General features: G+C 40.7%; 1 protein-coding gene across 10 annotated transcripts in view; it reads left to right on the forward strand.

Moving 5' to 3' along the window:
- The window catches only part of PXK (PX domain containing serine/threonine kinase like), a 33,641-nt gene extending 14,442 nt beyond the window's left edge, over nucleotides 1-19,199 (forward strand). Inside the window, exons 5-20 of one of the 10 annotated variants that reach the window (XR_011003078.1) lie at nucleotides 856-933; nucleotides 1,108-1,181; nucleotides 2,012-2,086; nucleotides 2,906-3,010; nucleotides 3,169-3,270; nucleotides 3,921-4,082; nucleotides 5,360-5,477; nucleotides 5,918-5,996; nucleotides 8,113-8,161; nucleotides 8,914-8,991; nucleotides 9,405-9,491; nucleotides 10,105-10,174; nucleotides 11,064-11,126; nucleotides 14,379-14,413; nucleotides 14,683-14,764; nucleotides 17,724-17,738. Coding sequence is in view for 7 of the 10 variants with exons in the window: in XM_068202096.1 (XP_068058197.1) it covers nucleotides 856-933; nucleotides 1,108-1,181; nucleotides 2,012-2,086; nucleotides 2,906-3,010; nucleotides 3,169-3,270; nucleotides 3,921-4,082; nucleotides 5,360-5,477; nucleotides 5,918-5,996; nucleotides 8,113-8,161; nucleotides 8,914-8,991; nucleotides 9,405-9,491; nucleotides 10,105-10,174; nucleotides 11,064-11,126; nucleotides 17,724-17,920 (1,337 nt within the window). In the remaining 3 variants the exon portion in view is untranslated. Of the gene's footprint in view, nucleotides 1-855; nucleotides 934-1,107; nucleotides 1,182-2,011; nucleotides 2,087-2,905; nucleotides 3,011-3,168; nucleotides 3,271-3,920; nucleotides 4,083-5,359; nucleotides 5,478-5,917; nucleotides 5,997-8,112; nucleotides 8,162-8,913; nucleotides 8,992-9,404; nucleotides 9,492-10,104; nucleotides 10,175-11,063; nucleotides 11,127-14,378; nucleotides 15,802-17,723 lie in introns of those variants that run through there. The other 9 variants (XR_011003079.1, XR_011003077.1, XM_068202098.1 and 6 more) reach the window with 9 other exon arrangements.
- The last annotated feature ends 142 nt before the right edge of the window (nucleotides 19,200-19,341 follow it).

Here is a 19,341-nt window from a genome sequence, read left to right on the forward strand (position 1 = left end):
TGGGAAGCTGGTGACACACGTCATTGCCTATGGTCTTTAGAGACACCATCAGTTTGTCATTTCCTCAATACTGGAGCAGAGAGATGATATTTATTATACATTTTTTTCTAGCATATTTCTGAAGAAAGAAGATACAATGCAGAGAGATCATCGCATCCTTACCTTTTTGCTGTTTTTCTATGCCATGATTCCCTCGGCATGATTCCTTTTCTCCCCCTCAATTCTCATTGAGATTTCCCCTCAAGTCACTTCATGAATAAACCAGTTGTGTTCCCAGCTGTGGGAGAATTCACTAACCAGATGGATCTCCTCCCCCTTGGCCCTCAAAATGTATGAAGTCCCATGATAGCTGGCCAAATACCTCTTCCTGCACAGAAAAGGGCACAATAACATATAGTGAAACAGAACTAATTAGTTTACATAAACTACACTTAGTAATAGCAACATAGATGGATGTCAAAGAGATAAAAGCACTTTTACAGATGCAGCAGAAACATTTGATGTTCTAAGGTTGTGTACACCTAGTGTGGGAAATCTGAGCTGTGATTTAGACTTGTAAATGTAGATTCAGTACAGACAAAATGGAGATTGTAAGCTAAGTATTCCAGGCAGTGCTTTCTCTGTTTTCTCTCTGGATTTGAGTTACCAGGTTAAAAATGCAAATGCTTTCTAACTGTGTTTTTATCTGATTTCCTCTTGAATTGATTTTGCTGACTTCTAGTCTGAATTCCTGAAGGCTTCCTTCTGGCATTGGACCTTACCTCATATGTGGATAATTGCATTATATAGTGTCTTAAAAACATTTAAATTTTTTTCTTCTTTTTCTTCCTCTTTTTCTCCTTTTTTTCTTTCCAGAAATTGCCTTACAGCATGTTTCAATGTTCTTCCGATCAGAGCCAAAGTGGGAAGTAGTTGAACCATTAAAAGATATAGGTAAGAAGGGCATGTGTGCATGAAAACTTCTCTGATTTTTTTTCCCAACTATGAAATTTGTCCTAAGGTTCCAGTACTGTCTTTGCTTGTAGACCTTGTCCTGCCTGTAAGCTGTGTGATTTAGCAGTGTTTAATTAAAGCCCCTGCTGACTTTTTTTTACTTTTTTTTTGTAGGTTGGCGAATACGTAAGAAGTATTTCTTAATGAAAATTAAGAATCAACCAAAGGAACGGCTAGTGTTAAGCTGGGTATCTATGCTTTAATTTAATTCTTAAGTCTTTCTCAGTTTCACTGAAAGTTTGATTTTAACTACCATGTGTGGGTGATGGGGAGTGAGATTGAAGAGCTCAGGCTTTGAGAGAGCTTTGGAAGCCCTTAGGTAGATGTGTGGTGTGGAATTTCTTGTATTTCTTTCCTCTGGTGGCAAATCCAGTTTGGAAGTTTCTGTGCCTGGTCATTTGTTCCCAAACTTGCACCTCAGGATTCTTTACTTGTAATGATGTGGTTGTTAACCATAATACAAAAGTGCTCACTGAAAATGAGATGAACCTTTTTAACATCATGGGTTTTCCTTCTCAGACCTTTAGTTGTACTGACAAACTAATAGGTGAGGGGGCATGAATTGCTCCCCTAATGAGAGTTGCTTTTGCTCCTGTGCTGAAATGTGCTGCCCTGTTAGTTGTATGAGCACAGCTGTTTGTGAGACTTCACTGGAGAGCAGAGGTCACTAAAGCCTGTGGGAGGAGGGAAGTTTTCTTGCTGCAGAGGAAGAAGGTGCCTTATCAGTTCCTAATGTACACAGTCCCCCAGTTTAGGGTTGGCAAAGTTCATTCAGTGGTAGCAATGCATGTCAGGTCTGTGGGAGAAAAGAGGCAGTAATACTTATTTATGGTCAGGATGTTTGTATGGCCTTATTCAGCCTCCTCATGTTTCATTTTGTATGTGTCATTTTCTTGCTTGCTCTTCAAAACATACCTTCAAATATGTGTCCTAATATGCCAGGGTAGAACATTGATCACATTTTCTGCATGGAATGCAACATGTATTATTATGCCATTCTTATCCTGTTTACTTCTAGGCTGATCTTGGCCCTGATAAATACTTGTCTGACAGAGACTTACAGTATGCTGTGAAACTTCTTTCTTCCTGTTCTGTGAGTACTGAAGATTTTTAAATTGTGCTAGCATGAAAGTGTGTGTCAAGGACTGATATTAGAAAAAGCACATGTAGCCTAGTTGGCATAGTTTGTAATTTTAGAGTTGCTTTCATTAAAGGTTTGCAAACCTGTTAATTACATTTCCCATGTACTATGAGGTAACATGTTCTCAGCACAAGTAATAATCCTGCAGGATTATTAAAGGAGATTCAGTGTTGTGGTTGATTTGATTTTTTTCTTCTTGAGCATTACTGTGAGATCATGAGCTTTTATTTCTTCTCCTCAACACCTTCAGGCTGTTAGGATAATGCTGTTTAAGTGTAATTGCTAATCCATGAGCTGGGATATTCTCAGGCAGCGGTGGATGAAGCAGTGGAATGAGTATTGTTATTTTTTCAGTTCTTTGGACTCAAGACAGGAGCATCTTAATAGAGCTGCAGTGGCGAGTGTACTATTTAAGCTATTTTATGCCACATTATAAATCCAGTAGACATCTCTGCCTGAATAACTGGCATTTGACTCCAAAAGGAGTCTCTGGAGTCTCTCTTTAAGGCTGTTAAGCATGTGAAGGATTGGTTGAAACAGTTTTATTTGTTTTTAATTTGTTTGTTAATTGAATAATGTCTTTGTGAAGTTTTCTTTGCATTTACTCCAGGTTAAGACTGAATAACTTGAGTTAGTCCTTGTCACTGACAGAATCCAATTTACTACTTTAAATATACAATTCAGACTGATATTTTCTTACTTGTGAATTGAACACAAATTATTTTAAAAATCCGTCATCTAAAATTTACCTACAGTTTCTTCTTTTGGTAGCATCCCTATATTTACAAAATCACTTTTGCCACTGCCAACGAATCTTCAGCGCTGGTTATTAGACCATTCAGTGAAAAAGGGACACTAAAGGACCTTATTTATAAGGTAACATCTTCCCCCTACCCCCAGGTCAAATGGCAGAACATAGGCTGGAATGACCATACATGTTTTTTATAAAAGTGTTTGCCATCAATTGCTAAGCAAACTAAGACAAATAATGACTTTTCTGGGCATGATATTTGATTCGTGTGTTTCTTTTAAAGGCAAAGCCAAAAGACCCATTCCTGAAGAAGTATTGCAATCCTAAAAAAATTCAAGGCCTTGAACTTCAGCAAATAAAAACATATGGAAGGCAAATATTAGAGGTATTTTTTTTTCTTTATTTACCAGCTTTTTTTATTTATTATTTTGGAAGCCAGCTGGTCTAACTACAGAACGTGGACAAACTTTTGAGTACCCAAGCTTTATATCATCAGCAGAATTCAAAGCTAAATGCAAATTGAGATACACTGCTGAGTTGAATTTAGATATATTTGTGTGAGACCATTTATAACCCCCCCAAAAATGCAGCTGATATGTGTAGAGCTTAATGGGAGAGAGGTGATAATATAGTCTGTTCCTTGTGTAAAATGGGAAAGAAGTAACTCATAGCCTGCAGAACATGTGCCATAAATTCATGGTTGTTAGTGTGTTTTTAAACTTTTCTTTTACTCAAACTATCATATTCAGTAGAATTTTAAATTTTAGTTTCCAGATCTCTTTGGGAGGTGTCCATAAGCCTGCTTTGAGGATCAGCATCAAATATATGTTTTTTGAAAAGTGCTGCCAGTGAAATGGGAATGAATAGTCAGCCAAAGAGGATGTAGATAGAAGATCATGTTGAGTGAGCATTCCAAATGGGGGCCTCATTCATTATGTGTCTGCTTTAGTATTGGAGCATTTAAGTTGATGATCTTGCAATCTTGAGATCATCAGGGCATCTTGTGATAGTGCTTCTCTATTCAATTTTTTTCAGGTGTTAAAATTCCTTCATGAGAAAGGATTTCCTTATGGCCATCTTCACTCTGCCAATGTGATGCTGGATGGGGATACCTGCAAGTTACTGGATCTAGAAAATTCCTTGTTGGGACTTCCATCATTTTATCGATCGTACTTCTCACAGTTTCGGAAAATTAATGTAAGGTTCAGACAAGGAATTCATGCAAATCTTTATTCTCAACCTTTGTTTGTGAAGAACTGACTAGAATGAAAAAACCTCTCTCAAGCCCCTTTTTTTTAATCTGAGCTTTGCTCCATCAAATTGCTCTTTGCTTCCTCCAAATCAGTGTCTGGCTGCACAGCAGTTGCAGCACACTGGAGTGAGGCTGAGGCCAAAGGTAAGCAAGTAGAGGGGGAGTGCAGGTGAGTGTTTTTATGACAACAGTTTTTATGCCAGCACAGATAGAGGTAAAGTGCAATTGTTTTAAGATTTCTTTCCACTCTGGTCTGTATTTCATAGGAATTTGCATATTGTCTGCTGCGGTTTCACTTGTATGTCTGTGCAGTGAGCACAGCTACTTACTTGTGCTTAGCTGGGAGCAGTAATCAGCCTTGTCTTTGGTGGAGACTGTGATAATTGATCAGATGCTTGCAGATTCCAGCTATTCAAAGGTTATTTTTATTTGTTTGAGGGGTGTCTGTTTGACTGCAGGCTTGCAAAGCAAAATATTTATGTAACTGCAAAAATACGAAAACAAATTTGTCTTGTTGCAGCAATATCATTCCCTGCCTTTAGGCTCTCATTGTAATAAGTTCTGTGCAGCATCATGAGAGAGCTGCTAGCTGACCTTGCTAAACAAGTTCTACTGTGTTGTCAAAGAAATGATCACAAGTTCATGGTTAGTCCAAATCTGTTAGTGCCATCAAAGCCTCTTACTGTAAGAGGAGCCTCTTCTGCTTAAACATGATTCAGAAATCTTGGAAATACGCTGTCTGGGAGCTCAGCACGTTTGTACAGCTTGCACAAACCTAAGGAGGAGCAAAAGAGACTCTCCTAGGTTTGCTTGGTATGCATTTTTTCCCATCTTTTTATCTACTTCCCTGTAAAGTGACAGCTGGTCATTTTATGAATCTCATTCTTTGCTGTTTGACTTAGCTAGGAAAGTGTGCTTGGTTGGGACTTCTGTTGCTGTGTAGATGTCTAAACTGCTTTGTGAAGAGTTTACTACTTCACACATTTTTACAGGACATGACTACACTGCTCTCCCATTTGTACCATCTTGTACAAAAAGACAACAGAGGCTGCTGTAGCTTGTAGCATGAAGATTTCATCTGAGCTACAGTTATGCAGGGAAGTGGTTGTGGTTAGGAACTGCCTTCATGGTTCCTCTTTTCTATCTTCACATGCAAGATCACAGGGTTAACCAGTTGTGAAAAACTAACAAGGTGTGGTTTTCTTTCTTTGTTCCCCTACAGACTTTAGAGGGTGTTGATGTTCATTGCTTTGGACACCTACTGTATGAAATGACCTATGGAAGACCTCCAGACACGATTCCAGTGGAGAGCTTTCCCCCTGCTCCATCAGTGTTTGTTGGTTAGTATGCAGTGCAGAACATCTCAGTCACAGCTGCCTGGGTACACTCTTAGACTTTACCTAAGATGAAGTGTTGTGAAATAGCAGCCTGAAATCTTTGCACCCTGTGACCAGAAAGAATTAGTAATTTGTTCAAATAGAAAACGTGTTCTTCATTAAATGTGTGTAGTGCATGAATCAAACTTTTTTAGCTGAGTGATAAAGCAGTGTTTAGCAAGTAATGAGATGCCTGGATTCCCTTGCCTCATGTCTAACATTCTTGAAAAGCTTCTATGTGTAATAGTAATGCTAGAATAAAAACCGCATGCTACAGAGCTTCATCACTGCTGGGTTGATGCAATACTTAGGGGAGCATCACACAGCAGTGCCAAATGATCATTCTAAATCATTTGCTATCCTGCTGTGCAAAAATGTGTTCATTCTTACTCTTTCTTTGGTAGTGTCGGTGTTGGAGTCCATTCTGACTTGTGAAGCTCTGAAGAATGGGATGCCAACTGTCTCACGGCTCTTACAGATGCCGTAAGTCCTGTTTGACTTGTTTTATATTCATAGCAATGTTTTTCATTATTTTAGGAGGAAGAAACTTTCTGCTCTTGTTCCTCTTTAGAAAGATTTACTCCTTGTTCTGAGGGATGTGTCCCAAGTGAAGCGTGATAGGCTTTACAGAACCCATCCCTTGTTCCTATATGTGTTTAACGTTCCTTTGCCTCTCGGTGTGTTGGAGCTGTTACATATGCACTTTATTTAGCATGGTTTGAATTTATCCAGCCATTCAAGTAATGCAAGCATGATTGAGGTCATGTACAGATTGATTTAAAGGATTTAGAATAAGGAGTCTTTTTGCATGTTCCCTTCAGACCTACTTCAGAAGATTTTGCTATCAGTTCACTTAGGACTGGCGAAATACATCTCTTGCTTTGCTCAGCAGTGACATTTAGACCTGCTCTGGGACTGAAATGTAGTATGGAAGTTCTGTCTGGTTTCTTGTAGGGCTGGCTTAGGGATTCTCTGAAGCATAGACAGAATAAATTTCCTTACAGGCTGCCTTTTAAGTATGCAGTGAAGGGATGAGGGCAGGCATGGGGGCAAGGCCAGGATGCAGAAAGGGAGCACTGTCTGTGTGCCACGGAGTGGGGACCACTCCTGTCTGCAGTGCCACCCTGCCTGCTGTTAGGGCACAGCATTCCAGGGAAATTTCTGTCCCCATGCTGTGACATGTCACCAGCACACTGAGCATGGAACCACAGTTCTGGTGGGAGGTTCTTTCATTATTTCTTAATGTGAGATGCTGTAGCTGGGTCCTCCTCAATGGCAGATTGTCCGTACCTAAATCTGGGTCTGATCTCACAGCACAGATTGCAGTGCATTTAGAGCCTGATCTGAAGTTCAGATTTCTTGGCTGGGAAGAGTCACTGCAGCCTTCAATTCCTTCTTCTCCTCTCCTCCTCTGCTTTTTAAGGTGTGAGGTGAAGAGAACAATGTAAGCAGGGTAGAAACACTATAGGAAAACTCTGTGAATGCAGAAATACACAGGTGTTTAAAGATGTTGAATAAACAGTTGGTTTATTCATTTATGCCCAGCTGCATTTGATATGTTAGATATTTTCATTCCAGTACTCTTTACAAAAGTGTTCTACACAGATATGCAATGCAATTAAGTAATTTAAAGCAATTAATATAATTTAAATATATATTTATTATAACCAGAAGAACATGTAATCTGAAAGGGTCAGAAAGTCCTGTGAGCAAGGATGAACTTTCATGGATTTTTGAAGTATTTTGAAATTCGCTTTATTTCTGAATTTTTCATTCTCATGAATTAACTTGATTCTAGATGTGAATTCATTTTCTCTAGTATAAGCCTGTGATAATTTTCCATAGTGAACAGCAACTCAGAAATACTTATCTTGGAGCCAGGACTGAGGTCTCTCTAGTTTTCTAGTATGTTCTCCAGGACAAAGTATCTTGAAATGGACTAACCAGTTTATTTTCAGACTACCATTGCCCTCTAGTGTCTTTGTTTTGAATGGAAAAGCATTAATCATTTATGGTGTTTCTGCTGATACCATAGAGGGGAGAGCAAAAATATTCCAATATTTGCTTTAGTTGCCTTTTGTAGAGGACAGGCAAGAATGCAGATGTTTTCAAATGTTAAGTTCACTTGATCTTTCACATGTTCCTTGTTAATTCTAAGACAAAGGTTGTACTAAGGGAAGTTTTTTAACAAGAGCAATGATTTTGTTTATGTGAAATTTAAAATAAAGTCCCTGGATGTTTTTTTTTTTTAATAAAGAATCCATATACTTTTAAGGAAAAGGTATTCTTTTTTGGGGGGATCCTTTCTCTACCTTTAATAACTGTACATGTTCTATCCACTTTCAAAATAGCTCACACAAACCAGTTTTCTCAGCCATAAGTAGTGGCTACATTCTGAGGGTTGGATGCTGCTAATCGTACAGCAGTGCTTAGAAAATAAAAAGCAGTACATGGAAATCTGTGGCCAAGGGTTGAGGACAGAGAAGCAAAAGGAGAAGGAGGGGTTTAAATGAACAGTACCAATAGTATTCTCATTCCAGTTTTGCCTGTCTCTTGGGAATAATATTCCTCTTTTTTCTTTTTCTTTACCAACTCACAGATTATTCAGTGATGTCCTGCTAACAAACTCCGAGAAACCACAGTTTAAGGTAGAGTTCAACACTGATTTGCTGATGTTTGTGGAAGTGCCAGGATGTGGGTAGCTATATTGATTGACAGAGGGGGTTGAGGAGAGCTGGCTTTATTTGCCTCTGTGGCTGTTGCCATCAGTGTTTGCATTCCTTTGCCACACCGTCCCTGAGAACTTTGTGCCACCCCTTAGAGGGGAGCACGATGTGACCTAGGGGTGTTCAAGGGCAGCTGCTGAACTGGAGCTCATTTGTGTGACTGAAGGTGATGCTCTGTCTGAGCAGAGGCTCTGAGCCCTGCAGGTCCCTTGCAGTGAGAGGAAACACATTGCAAGCACTTGTGGAAGCCACTTTTGCTACCTGAGACCATCTTGCTGCCAGCTCCAGCACTGGGGCGTTTCAGGGGCACATCTGGTCCCACCGGGGAGCTGCCCCAGGATGCTTCTCCTGGAGGATTTGTGCCCTGTGTCTTGTGTTGTCAGCCTCATAGAAATTTGGGGATGTTACTGGAGTCTCAAAGTAGTTATCTGTCCTTGCCTTTAGAGTATCACTTCCAGGGTTTGGTGTTTCTCTGTCCCTGCTGATCTGTTGCTAGAATTGGAGTAGAAAAACATACATCTAGAGTCTTCTTTTCTGCTTCACTAAAGGAATAGTGTCACATCTTGGGCCTTTAGATGAGAAATGTCATCAGATGTATGGTGAGTTTTGATCATGAAGTTGTGCTTTCCTTTATCACATTTTGTGCTATGATTTTGTTCCCCATTCTGTATTAGATTCCTACTAAGCTAAAAGAGGCATTGAAAATCTCCAAGGAGTGCATAGAAAAGCGATTAACAGAAGAACAGAAATTGGTAATGTCTACATTTCTTTATTTCCTACAGACATTTCATTTCCTCTTATCACTTTTACATGCAGAAAGTGAGTTTTTACTCAAAAGTGATTCTGAGTAATAAAGGCTTTCACCAGCAGATTTGCTTTCCCAAAAATGCAATGTGAGGAGTTGTATAACAGCTGTTAACTGTATGGCAATTCACTATTTTAAGAGGTGCAGTTTCACACGTGGTGGCTCCCAAGTTAGAGGATCATTTTAACTTCAGTACAAGTCTCCATCCTCTACCAGAAACAGTAAAGGAAAAACTAGGAACTAAAAAGGAAATCCAAACATACAAAGTGACTACAGTGTGTTTTCTTGTACACCAAACATTGTTTTCAAACATTTGAGATCTTACTATGGTCTTTTTCTATTTTTTCCTTAATTTTGCAGATTCACCAGCACAGAAGGCTGACAAGAGCTCAATCTCATCATGGCTCTGAAGAAGAAAAAAAGAAAAGGAAGATCTTGGCACGAAAAGTAAGCAATCTTTAAATAGGTTTCTCCCACAGAAAAAGATGTGTTTCTTTTTGTAATGTTTACCATGCACAGGTTTAGCTATACATACATGACTCTACTCCTTCCTGTGTTTTTCTGCATTATTCCCTGGTTGTTTTCACTTCTTTAGCTAAGGAATAGATTTACTAAAAGATTTAAGTTACAGTGGTAGCTGACTTGCATATTGGTGCAACCTGTTTGAGGTTGCTGTATGAGACCAGTCTTGGTTAACAGCTCATACCCAGATGAGCTGCTCTGCTCTGTCCCACTCCCTGGGGAGGTGTTGGAGCCTGCAGCACTGTCTGCCTTCCTCTTCTTTTCTGGGGAGGGATGTGTGTGCCCGTTTCCTTCCTTCCCCTTGTGGTCAGAGGCCACTGGAGTTCCCTGGGGCCTGGCTAGTTTTTTGAGCACAAAACAGCCTTGCTGCTCTTGTAACCACGTCAGCATGTGATGGGTGTGGGGAAGGGGATGCTGAGCATTGAAAAACATTGTGTGATACAGTGGATGGCTGTTACAAATCTGTGTGTCAGTTCAATTCTTGCCATAGAAGTGATTATTCTTTCCTATCTTCCATTTCCTCTGCTCCCTTTTAAAGAAGTCAAAGCGCTCTGCCAATGAAAGTGGGGAAGAACACTCAGCCAAATACAGCAACTCAAATAACTCAGGTAACTACAGAAAGAGGAATTTGCTTCTACACAGCTGTGTCAGGTTTTTTTTGTTATTATTGTCATCTTCTCTCTGAAAATATTTGGGATTACCAACGCTTTACATATTTGACTACCAGAGTCTGCACCACTGTTTTGGGTATTTAATAATAAGTAAAACTGAGGGCTTAAGAATATTGTCAATGTTATATTTTCAGCTGCCTAATTTAAAGTAATGTCTCCTCTCTTCTGTGCCCCATTCCTCAAAAAAAATACCAGTCTCTTCATTCTGTTTGGTATTTGAGTTGAATAACAACAACATCCATTCCATGGGCCATTAAATAATGCAGTCTTCAGGGAGAGCTTCTGGTTATCTGTATTTCATAGTAAGGTGTTAAGATGAATGAGAAAATGATGTGTTAAATTGCTGCTTCAGTGCCAAATTTTAAAACAACAGAGCCTTTGACAAATTTTCATTTAGTTAAAAGGTGTGGTTGGTACTATGGAATGAACAGATTACCAGAGTTGATTTGCTTGGCTAAAATGTGTCCAAAAGCGGCTTGTTGTGGAGTACAGCAGCTGACTGAAAATCATCTCTTAGGAGAGATGGGGTGCCACCCATGCATTGGCACAGCTCTTAGGGTGAACAGAATTTGTATGCTGTACTCCAACAGCCTAAGCAACAGAAATGTTTCCCACTGAGAAATATTGAGTGCATTTCCTATGCCTTTGGGGCTCCTCTCATACTCTCTACTGTAAAGCCACTGTTGCTATGAATGGTGTATTTCCTAAGATGTGGAAGCAGGATTGGATTTTCAGTCAATAAAGTCGGCCTGCTTCCAGCAGTCTGTCTTGTCTGTGTTGAACTGCCATGTCACAGCTGTAGTTACTTGACTGTTGTTTTATTCAGCAGGCTCTGGGGCGAGTTCCCCTTTAACATCTCCATCATCCCCCACTCCGCCCTCCACAGCAGGTACGTTCAAGAATCATTACAGTTTTTATCTTTTGTATGTTGTTTTTGTATCTCTGCTCCTCAGTGGTGGTGTTATTCCCAAGGATGATCAAGAGATGATGGTTTCCAAGGCTGGAACACGGAGATGTCAGTTACCTTGTGGCAGCCTGAGTGTGGGCATGTGCTCTCTTTTGAGGTCACAGAGAGCCTGTTTTGTAACTATAACCTTTCTGAGATACACATGATATGATTTACCCAGGGTGTACGTGCTTGCTTCGAAGTCTGTATTATTCCAGGCCTACCCCCATTGCAACTTTCCAGGCATTTTTTGGGCCTCATGTTGCAGTGTGCATTTGTTCTGGTGTTAGTGGTCTGTTGATTCTGAAATACTGCTTTTTCATCCCTTGTTTCTTTGTTCTTTTTATTCCTGTACTGCTGTGATTTATTTTCAGGAATTTTAGGTGTGACAAATTTGGTGGCTTAAGCTTCATAAATCTCCCCAGTTTTGCTACACTCCATTGATAACCCAGTAGAGTTTGTAGAAACAAATCTAGAAACAAGACTGATTTGGGTTAAGAATAGTATCTTTATTATTTTTGGCCAGTTCTGTTTCTCAGTTTACTGGGTGGCTGTGCAGAGAGTTCTGCTAATGTTTAAGACAGGGGTGGGAAGTGGTGAAGAATCTGCTTGAGTGGGCAATAGAAATGCTCTGAAAGTTTAATTACAAATCTGGATATTGAGCAGTAGTGGATATGCTTCAGACTGAAAGACTGGAAGAGGAGCACTGGCCGATATTAATAACAAAAGATGTTAACAGAATACATCTCTAGAGGGGAAGCAGCCCATGGCATTGCCATTTTTTATGGTGACTCTTGCCATAGGATTTCTAGTCCCAGGAACTTTCTCCACAGCACAAGTCATTAACCAAAGCAATGCAATCAAATTTGTCTTTGCTGTGGATAGTCTTTCAAAGGACACTGCAGTCTGTGTGATATAATTCAAATAAGTCATGCTGAAATTCAAATTAGTAATTTCTCCTTCAAGCTGAGGGCATGAGAAGTGTGTATTGTAGGAACTATCTTCTCCCAGTTAGCCTAAGCAAGATAATGACTGTTACTGTGTAGCACAGTGACAGTGCTATTCTCTGGATGCACTGACTGTGATCTGGAGAATTTGTTGCCAGTTCTGCCAGGGCTTCCATAAGGATGTAGCTGAAGCATGGCTCCAAAATGGACAGATACTTAGAAAGCATTTTTCCCCCTATAAAACTGCTGTTTAGTTATGTTCTGACTTGGACTTGTTGGAACTTGGTTGAAAGCTTTTTCAAGTTTTATGTGCAGGTTTATGTGCAGATATGGATCAAAATAGCTCAGGTTGGTGCTCAAAGCTTGTCTCAGTTCAAACCATATTGTCACAATGTGTTTGTTGGTCATCTTGTGGCAGTGTGCTCATGATGACTTGGGGGATCAGCCCTGTCTGACATGGTGCTTGTACCCATCCTCACACTGGGAGGTGCCTTAGTGAGCCGATGGCTTGGATGCTGTTTATGAGGTGTAAAGCCAAGTGCCACATTTTCAGGAATGCTTTTGTGAGTAGAATTTGTAGAAGAAATTTCAGATATTAATTCTGAGAGAGAACTAGATTTTTTTTCACCAGCAGTGTTGTAGTTTTAGCTGTTCTAAGCAAGTCTGCTTTTACTGCCTTGAGGAAAGACACACTGGTCCCATGGTAGGACCTTGTTTGTGACAAGTGATGCATCTGTAGCTTGCATTTCTCTCTTCTGATTTCCTTGTACTTATTAAGGATATTTACCTCTGTACTAAAATTGCTCATGGGTGTCAGTGTGGTAAGATGATTCTAAAAAAGGCATTGAGGCTTTCAGTCTCTCTGTCTGGTTTGGTATGGCTGTGTTAGAACTGGGGCCTCTCAAAGCATCTTGCTGATACAATACCAGAGTAAAACTAAGGCTGATGGGGGAAAAGTACCCTCAAGAGAAGCTTTTGCTCTCATCCTGGCCTGTAACTAGTCATACATAGTGTGGGTGTGTGAAGAGAGACACTGACCAAAGGGGAACAGGCTCCAGCCTTCCCTGGGGAAGGAACCTCATGCAGGGCGTTTCTCACGTGTTGAGAGGTTCTCTGTCTCTGAACAAAGGCCCTGTGAGGCTTGGCTTGCAGCAGAGTGCTTGGGAGAGTCGATGGAAAACAGACTGAGGAATAAAACTACGGTTGGCTTCCGCTGTCCTACAGCAGCTGCGGCTGTAGGACTGAGAGCATGGCCAGCTCTGAGGGGAAAGGTGCCTCTGGAGATACAGGCTCTCATGGGCTGTTCTCATTGGTGAGAATGGTTTGGGCTGGGGGTGTTGCAGCTACTTGGCTAAATAACATATTTGAAATACATGGTTAGATCATGCAAGTGACTCTAATGTAACATCCTGTGTTTCTGACATTTTCCCTGTGTGGTTCTTTTTTTCCCCCCACAATTCTTTGCTTCTGCTGTGAAAATCTGTTCATTTTCTTTGTGGCTGTGTGCAGTGGCTAGGATCAGAAGGGGTGCAGAACAGTGTGGTATGGGTTATTTAAAATTTCACTGAATATTTTCTTAATCAAATAAGCCTGTAAGATACAGCAAGATCATTCAACAGAGAAAAATTTGGAGAGTGTCACTTTTGCTTCTCTGGGCTTCCCTGCAGGAACAGTGAAAGAATTGTACTTAACAATCTTTTTCTGTGCCAGTTGTTCTGAATCCTTCAGTATGACATATGTTTCATTGGCAGCCATATGGTGCATGTTTCCTGCCCCTCACCTTCCTGTAAAACAGTTGGAATGCTTTAGGAAGTGCTTTTCCTGAGTGTCTCTGACCACAAGTGTGAATGCAGGTGTCAATACAGCAGGAAGTGTTTCTTGAACTGAATGGATTTCGTTGTCTGTGTCTAATCTTCCTGCAGATTTCTTTCTAAATCTCTCTAAATGCACTTTAATCCTGTAAAGCTTGAATTACGGCATGTGCAACTGAAAGCATGTATGTTGTATTTGTTGATCAAGTATAATAATGCTTAGAGCATGGAAAATTGTGGTTCATTTTTCAGATTTGAATGAAGTATTGTAAATGTAATATGAAATAGTCAACCTGCTGTCCTCATATTTCTCAGTGAGTAAGAATGTATTGACTTCTGTACTAACTTTTCAGCTAACAGTATCTGTTTTTCTTACTTTGACACGAGAACTGGATGATTAACTTGTGTCCTCTCTCTTTCTCTGATGTCTTCAATAGAGCATGCATCATTTTGAACGTGAATTTTCAGAAAAGTAAGCTAAAGCTGATTTATCTCTTTAAAGATGCTCTGTTTCTGAATGGGAAAGTTGGATGCAAATCTTGAAGTTGCTTAGTATTGGGAGGGAATAGAAGAAAAAAATCTGAATGTTCTTACAGATTCTTGTATTGAAATACAGCATCTTTAAAAACTATCACTAAAATTATTTTCTTTGTTCACATCCCATTCTCAGCCAAGTTTTTAATGCTGTTTGCACAATTGCTGTCACTTTAAATTCATAATTAAGTTTTTGTTTCAATTCAGGCATCAAGTTTACAGCATCTGATTTACTTCCTATTCCTTTTAACACACTCTTTTAACAAAAATGTCCCTGTAAAAACCCTTGGTAAGTTCTTGTTTGAGTGTTTTATTCTTAAAACTGCATGAATGAATAAAATGTGTGTTTGCAGGCAACACAGTCCTTCAGCATATGTATTGGAAGGCCCTAGTGATAGCTAAGCACTTGTTTCAAATGTTTTTCCTAGTATAATACAGGAAAATATTTCATGGTAGGCCAGAACAATTTCATCTGTAGATGTAAATGTATATGAATGCATGTGTGTGAAGTAAGATTTCTTTTGCACCACTTGTGTCAAGAAGGGAAGGACAGCTTGGTGTTGATGACCTAGCTGAAGTGAATGGATTTGAAGATTTTTGAATCATGCTCTTAGTTAACAGGTTCAATCTGTAATGCTCATAGCTAGTGAGATGCCATTCTGAACCCTGCATGTGTTTATGTCTTACAGCAGAGCTCAAGTGTAAGGGTGTAATTCTGTTATCAGTTTCCAAGAGTTTAACTACATGATGTTGTCACCAGCTCAATTTCAGTAATAGTGAGTCCTGAGGAATTTAACAATTTTCCAGGAAGAAAGGTGATCACTGCCCCTACTTCCCTGTCTTTTCTACTCTTGTAAAATAACCAGACCAGAATTGGAAGATAACACGTGGAATCTTGGCTGCTAATACTTAGTGATCCAAGCATTTTGTGTCTTTTTTGTCCTCTGTGTGTCAAACATGTGCCTTCTTTCACCATGTTACCACTGTATTTGTATTCCCTGGCCACTGCTTTCATGGTCATCCCCTATTGCATCTTGTACAACTACTTGCATAGTCTCTTTCAGCCTCACCTTGCAATTCCAGACAAAAACCTTGTCTTTGTTTTCTGCAGTTCTTGCATCTCTTTGATGCCATTTCTTTTGTGGTTAGCTGCTCTTGGTGCTTTCACAGCAGTTTACATGATCTCTTTGGAGGTAGGCTGGTGCACCAGTCCTGCAGGGTCCTGTCCTGACCACTTCAGCCACTAAATGGGGACTTGGATTGTTCTTGGTCTTGTTCTTCCTTTGGCCAAGTGCCAAGGTTTTCCCTCCTGGCCTCCATCCACAAGACAGACAGGACTCTAACGCTGGGAATGTTTTGTCAGTATTTCTAATAGTAAATTGATGTACATATTTGGCAAGTGTAAAAAGCAGATTTGTATAAGTTAGAAGGCCCCAGTATGCAATTTATTTCAGTTTGTGCTGCCATCGTGTAGTTTTGGTTATTTCAGAAAGCAGTTGATCTACATGCAACAGGCAGGTTAAATTGTTTCAGTTGATCTCTGGTATTTCTATTAGGACTTGAGTATTTCCTCTGGAAGGGAAGAGAGTGAAGATGAGCTCAATGTGTACTTCAATGCTTTGTCTTCACAGAAGGCTTTCATGCCAATGAGAATTTCTCCTGAAGAGCTGGAAGTGCTACAGTCACAGCACATATAAATGTACACTGGCAAAATTGAATGCTTAATGTGAATACTCTGCATTGTGAGCTTGTTCTCATATGGGAAAAGTCTTTCTTCAAAGACTGGTACGGATAGAAAATGAGAGAGTTTTGAATTATGTCTTTCATCTAGTATAACTGCTTGTTTTAATAACAGCAGTTCTGTTTTTACTGTTACTTGTTAGTCTAAAAACAATTGTTGATGAGGAATTGAGAGACAAATGGAGCACAGAGAACTTTTGTCTGCTTTTTTCTGTAGTTAAGCTTTATCCTTCATCAAATCCCTTTTGAGTCTGAGTGGCATAATGTTACATAATTGAATTTGCTCACTTCTACCAAGCAGTTCTATACTTCAGGAACAAGTCTCTTGGTTGCCTTAATGTTGTTTTACCTTGCCCAGTACTGCAGTTCTTGCTACTTACCAGTATATTCCTCTTTGTAGGTCAGAGCTACTGGAAGCAAGTGTTAATAGGTGTAATTTGTCTCTTCAGTCTTCCTATGGCATAACTCATGATCTAGATGATAGAGTTCAGATTCGCTGCTGAGTAGTACCAGGACTTTAATCATTATGCCCCTACTCCTTCCAAAATATGATACAAGATAGGCCCATTATTATTTGACTTGCATAGCAGTGATGGTGCAATGTGCAGCAGCCGAGCTGCACAAGATCAGGGTGCTTGGGAGAGTGCCTGGGGTAAATGAGGGAAGCCACTTGCCTGGATTTGAACTGCCAGGAAACAGCTCCATGCAAACCCTCACTGCTGGACCAGCTGCATGTTCCACTGTGGGCTCTGGCTTCCCAGGGAGTCAGGACTTGGAGGCTGAGGTTGCATGTGAAGCAGAAAGTGGATGTGGCTGGCGTAGAGAGCAAGGGACAGAGTACAAAGGTGGCTGGTGGGAACAGGAGAGGCAGGCTGGAGGTGAGCGTGACAGTGTTGTGATTCATTTAGTCTGTCAAAATAACCATGTGTTACAACATATTTGGAGAAAGTCAAACAGAACTTTGGAAGTGAAAAACACTTCCAGAAAACTCTATCTGCAGCTAGTACTGTAAAACTGAAGTATAATCTGGCCAAGCGAAATGGTCATCACAGATACTACAGTGATGTGGTTCTGCATTCATAGGCATGTCAAGGGAGTTACGTAAGTAAGAACAGGTAGTAAAATTTGCTTCCAGTCTTCGTTACTGTTCATATCCCAAAGAACAAACTGCCTCACTAGGGACAAATAGGAGAAGCTGAATCTGGGAAGTCCCGTTCAGCAATCTCTATTTTCCTTGGTGCAAGATCACATGAGTCATGTTTTGCATCTGAGTCCTGAGGCCCTTCAGGCTTCATTTCATAGGCATCTCAGATGACACGACTCACCTGCAGATAGAGGGATTTGATCACTTGGCATTTTCCATCTGTTCTGTTCTTCACACTCCACTGGCATTCAGGGAATGACGGGACTAGTGCAGGACTGACCAAGTCCAGCCAAGCAGCTGTAGGCCTCTGGGGCAGGACCTCCCTGGCATAATCAAACTCCATGTTCTCTCCCCAACTTCTCAGGAGCATCGTCCATCCCCCCAGCACCACCCCCGCCGCCCCCGCCACCAGCAGCTCCTCCCCCAAGCACAGAGGTGCCCGTGGCGCGGCCCGACATCAGCGCAAGCCGGGGAGCCTTGCTCAGCTCCATTCAAAACTTTCAGAAAGGAACTCTGAAGAAAACACAGACGTGCGACTACAGCGCTCCCAGGATCAGCTGAGGCCACTGGTCACTCCAGGATTCAATTCCCTCTCCCCCTCCTGTGCTGACCCTCCTGACCAGCAGCTGACCCACCAGCACACAGCAGCTGCAGCTCCCTTCGCCCCCGTTTCAGCTTTCCTGAGTAGCAGCACTGCCCTGCCCGAGTTGCTTCGCCATGCTGGGATAAGTACTCCGGTCTCCACTTGGCTGCAAGAACTGTGTTCTCTAGCTACAGTTTCAGGGGTACAGCAACTCCTATATAGCTGAATAAAAAAATCTGAAAATAGGAATGACCATGATGATGGTAAATTAATGCACTTTTCCTAGCTCCATTCCACCCCATTTTTCAAAGTACAGGAACGTAGTTGTAGTCTGCTCAGTTTTTCAACTCTTTTTATGCACTTGTAACTCATCTTAATTCTTGCTGCATGGAGTCAACTATTTGTTTTACATAATCCAGCCTTTAAAATATACTGCACAGGTGAGGGAACTGGAGAATTAAATCTTATTCCCACCATGTTTGCTGGTGGAGTTAAAATGCTGTCTCATGAAACTTGTTTAAATAGACATCGTACCTGCAGCTCTAGGGGAAAGTGTTTTTAAATGAGGAAGCAGTTGAAGTGGGAGGTTATAGGGCACTGGGATGTTATTGTTGATTTAATTAAATGAAAAGTTACTTTGAGTTAATTCTATCATTTAAACTTTATTGAAAGATCCTTTTTGATTTAAAACCTTAAACAAATTGCACTTTAAAGGATTATAGGTAATCCATTTTTTTAAATTCAAGTACATCAGTGTTTGTTACTATGCAGAGAATGTCTGTACAAAGTTTCATGTAACCTGTGATATTCAGTCATTTTTATTAAAATGTTAATGGAATTCCTTCAGCAGCATGTGGTGGGTATGTTCCTGTGGGATTCAACCTCCAAGCCAGACCTCCCAAGAACTGAACAGCACCTCTGCTAAAGGAAATCCCCTGGGAAGTATTCCTGGCTCTTCAGAAACAGGACCCAAGCTCTTCTGTCTGCTTACAGAAGATCCTCTCCCCCCATTTACCTGAGGGGAAGAGCAGACCCTGCTGCACAGGCTCCTCAAGGCAGCTTTTCCTCTGTACCAGAAGCTGCTGAGGGAAGCCTGGCAGAGCTCCCTGGGATGCAGTGATCTCCAAAAGGCTGCTCTGAATGTGTCCCAGCTCTTCATACACAGTCCACACACCTGCTGCTTAGGCTCAGTGCAGCTGAATAAACTAACTCATGTTGCACTGCAAGAACTATAGCAAGAGTGTGCTGTTGTCAGCCCAGGTGGGGAGTTCAGAAAAAAAAAGAAACCACAAAAAACTTGAATAGTAAAAGCAAAGCATCTGGACACTTTTTTTTTTTTTTTACATCACTGTTGTGTGGCAGCTATTAAGAAAAATAAGGTATTGTTTCCCATCACAGA

This window comes from Anomalospiza imberbis, chromosome 11 (genome assembly GCF_031753505.1).
Source record: "Anomalospiza imberbis isolate Cuckoo-Finch-1a 21T00152 chromosome 11, ASM3175350v1, whole genome shotgun sequence".
NCBI classification, from domain to species: domain Eukaryota; kingdom Metazoa; phylum Chordata; class Aves; order Passeriformes; family Viduidae; genus Anomalospiza; species Anomalospiza imberbis.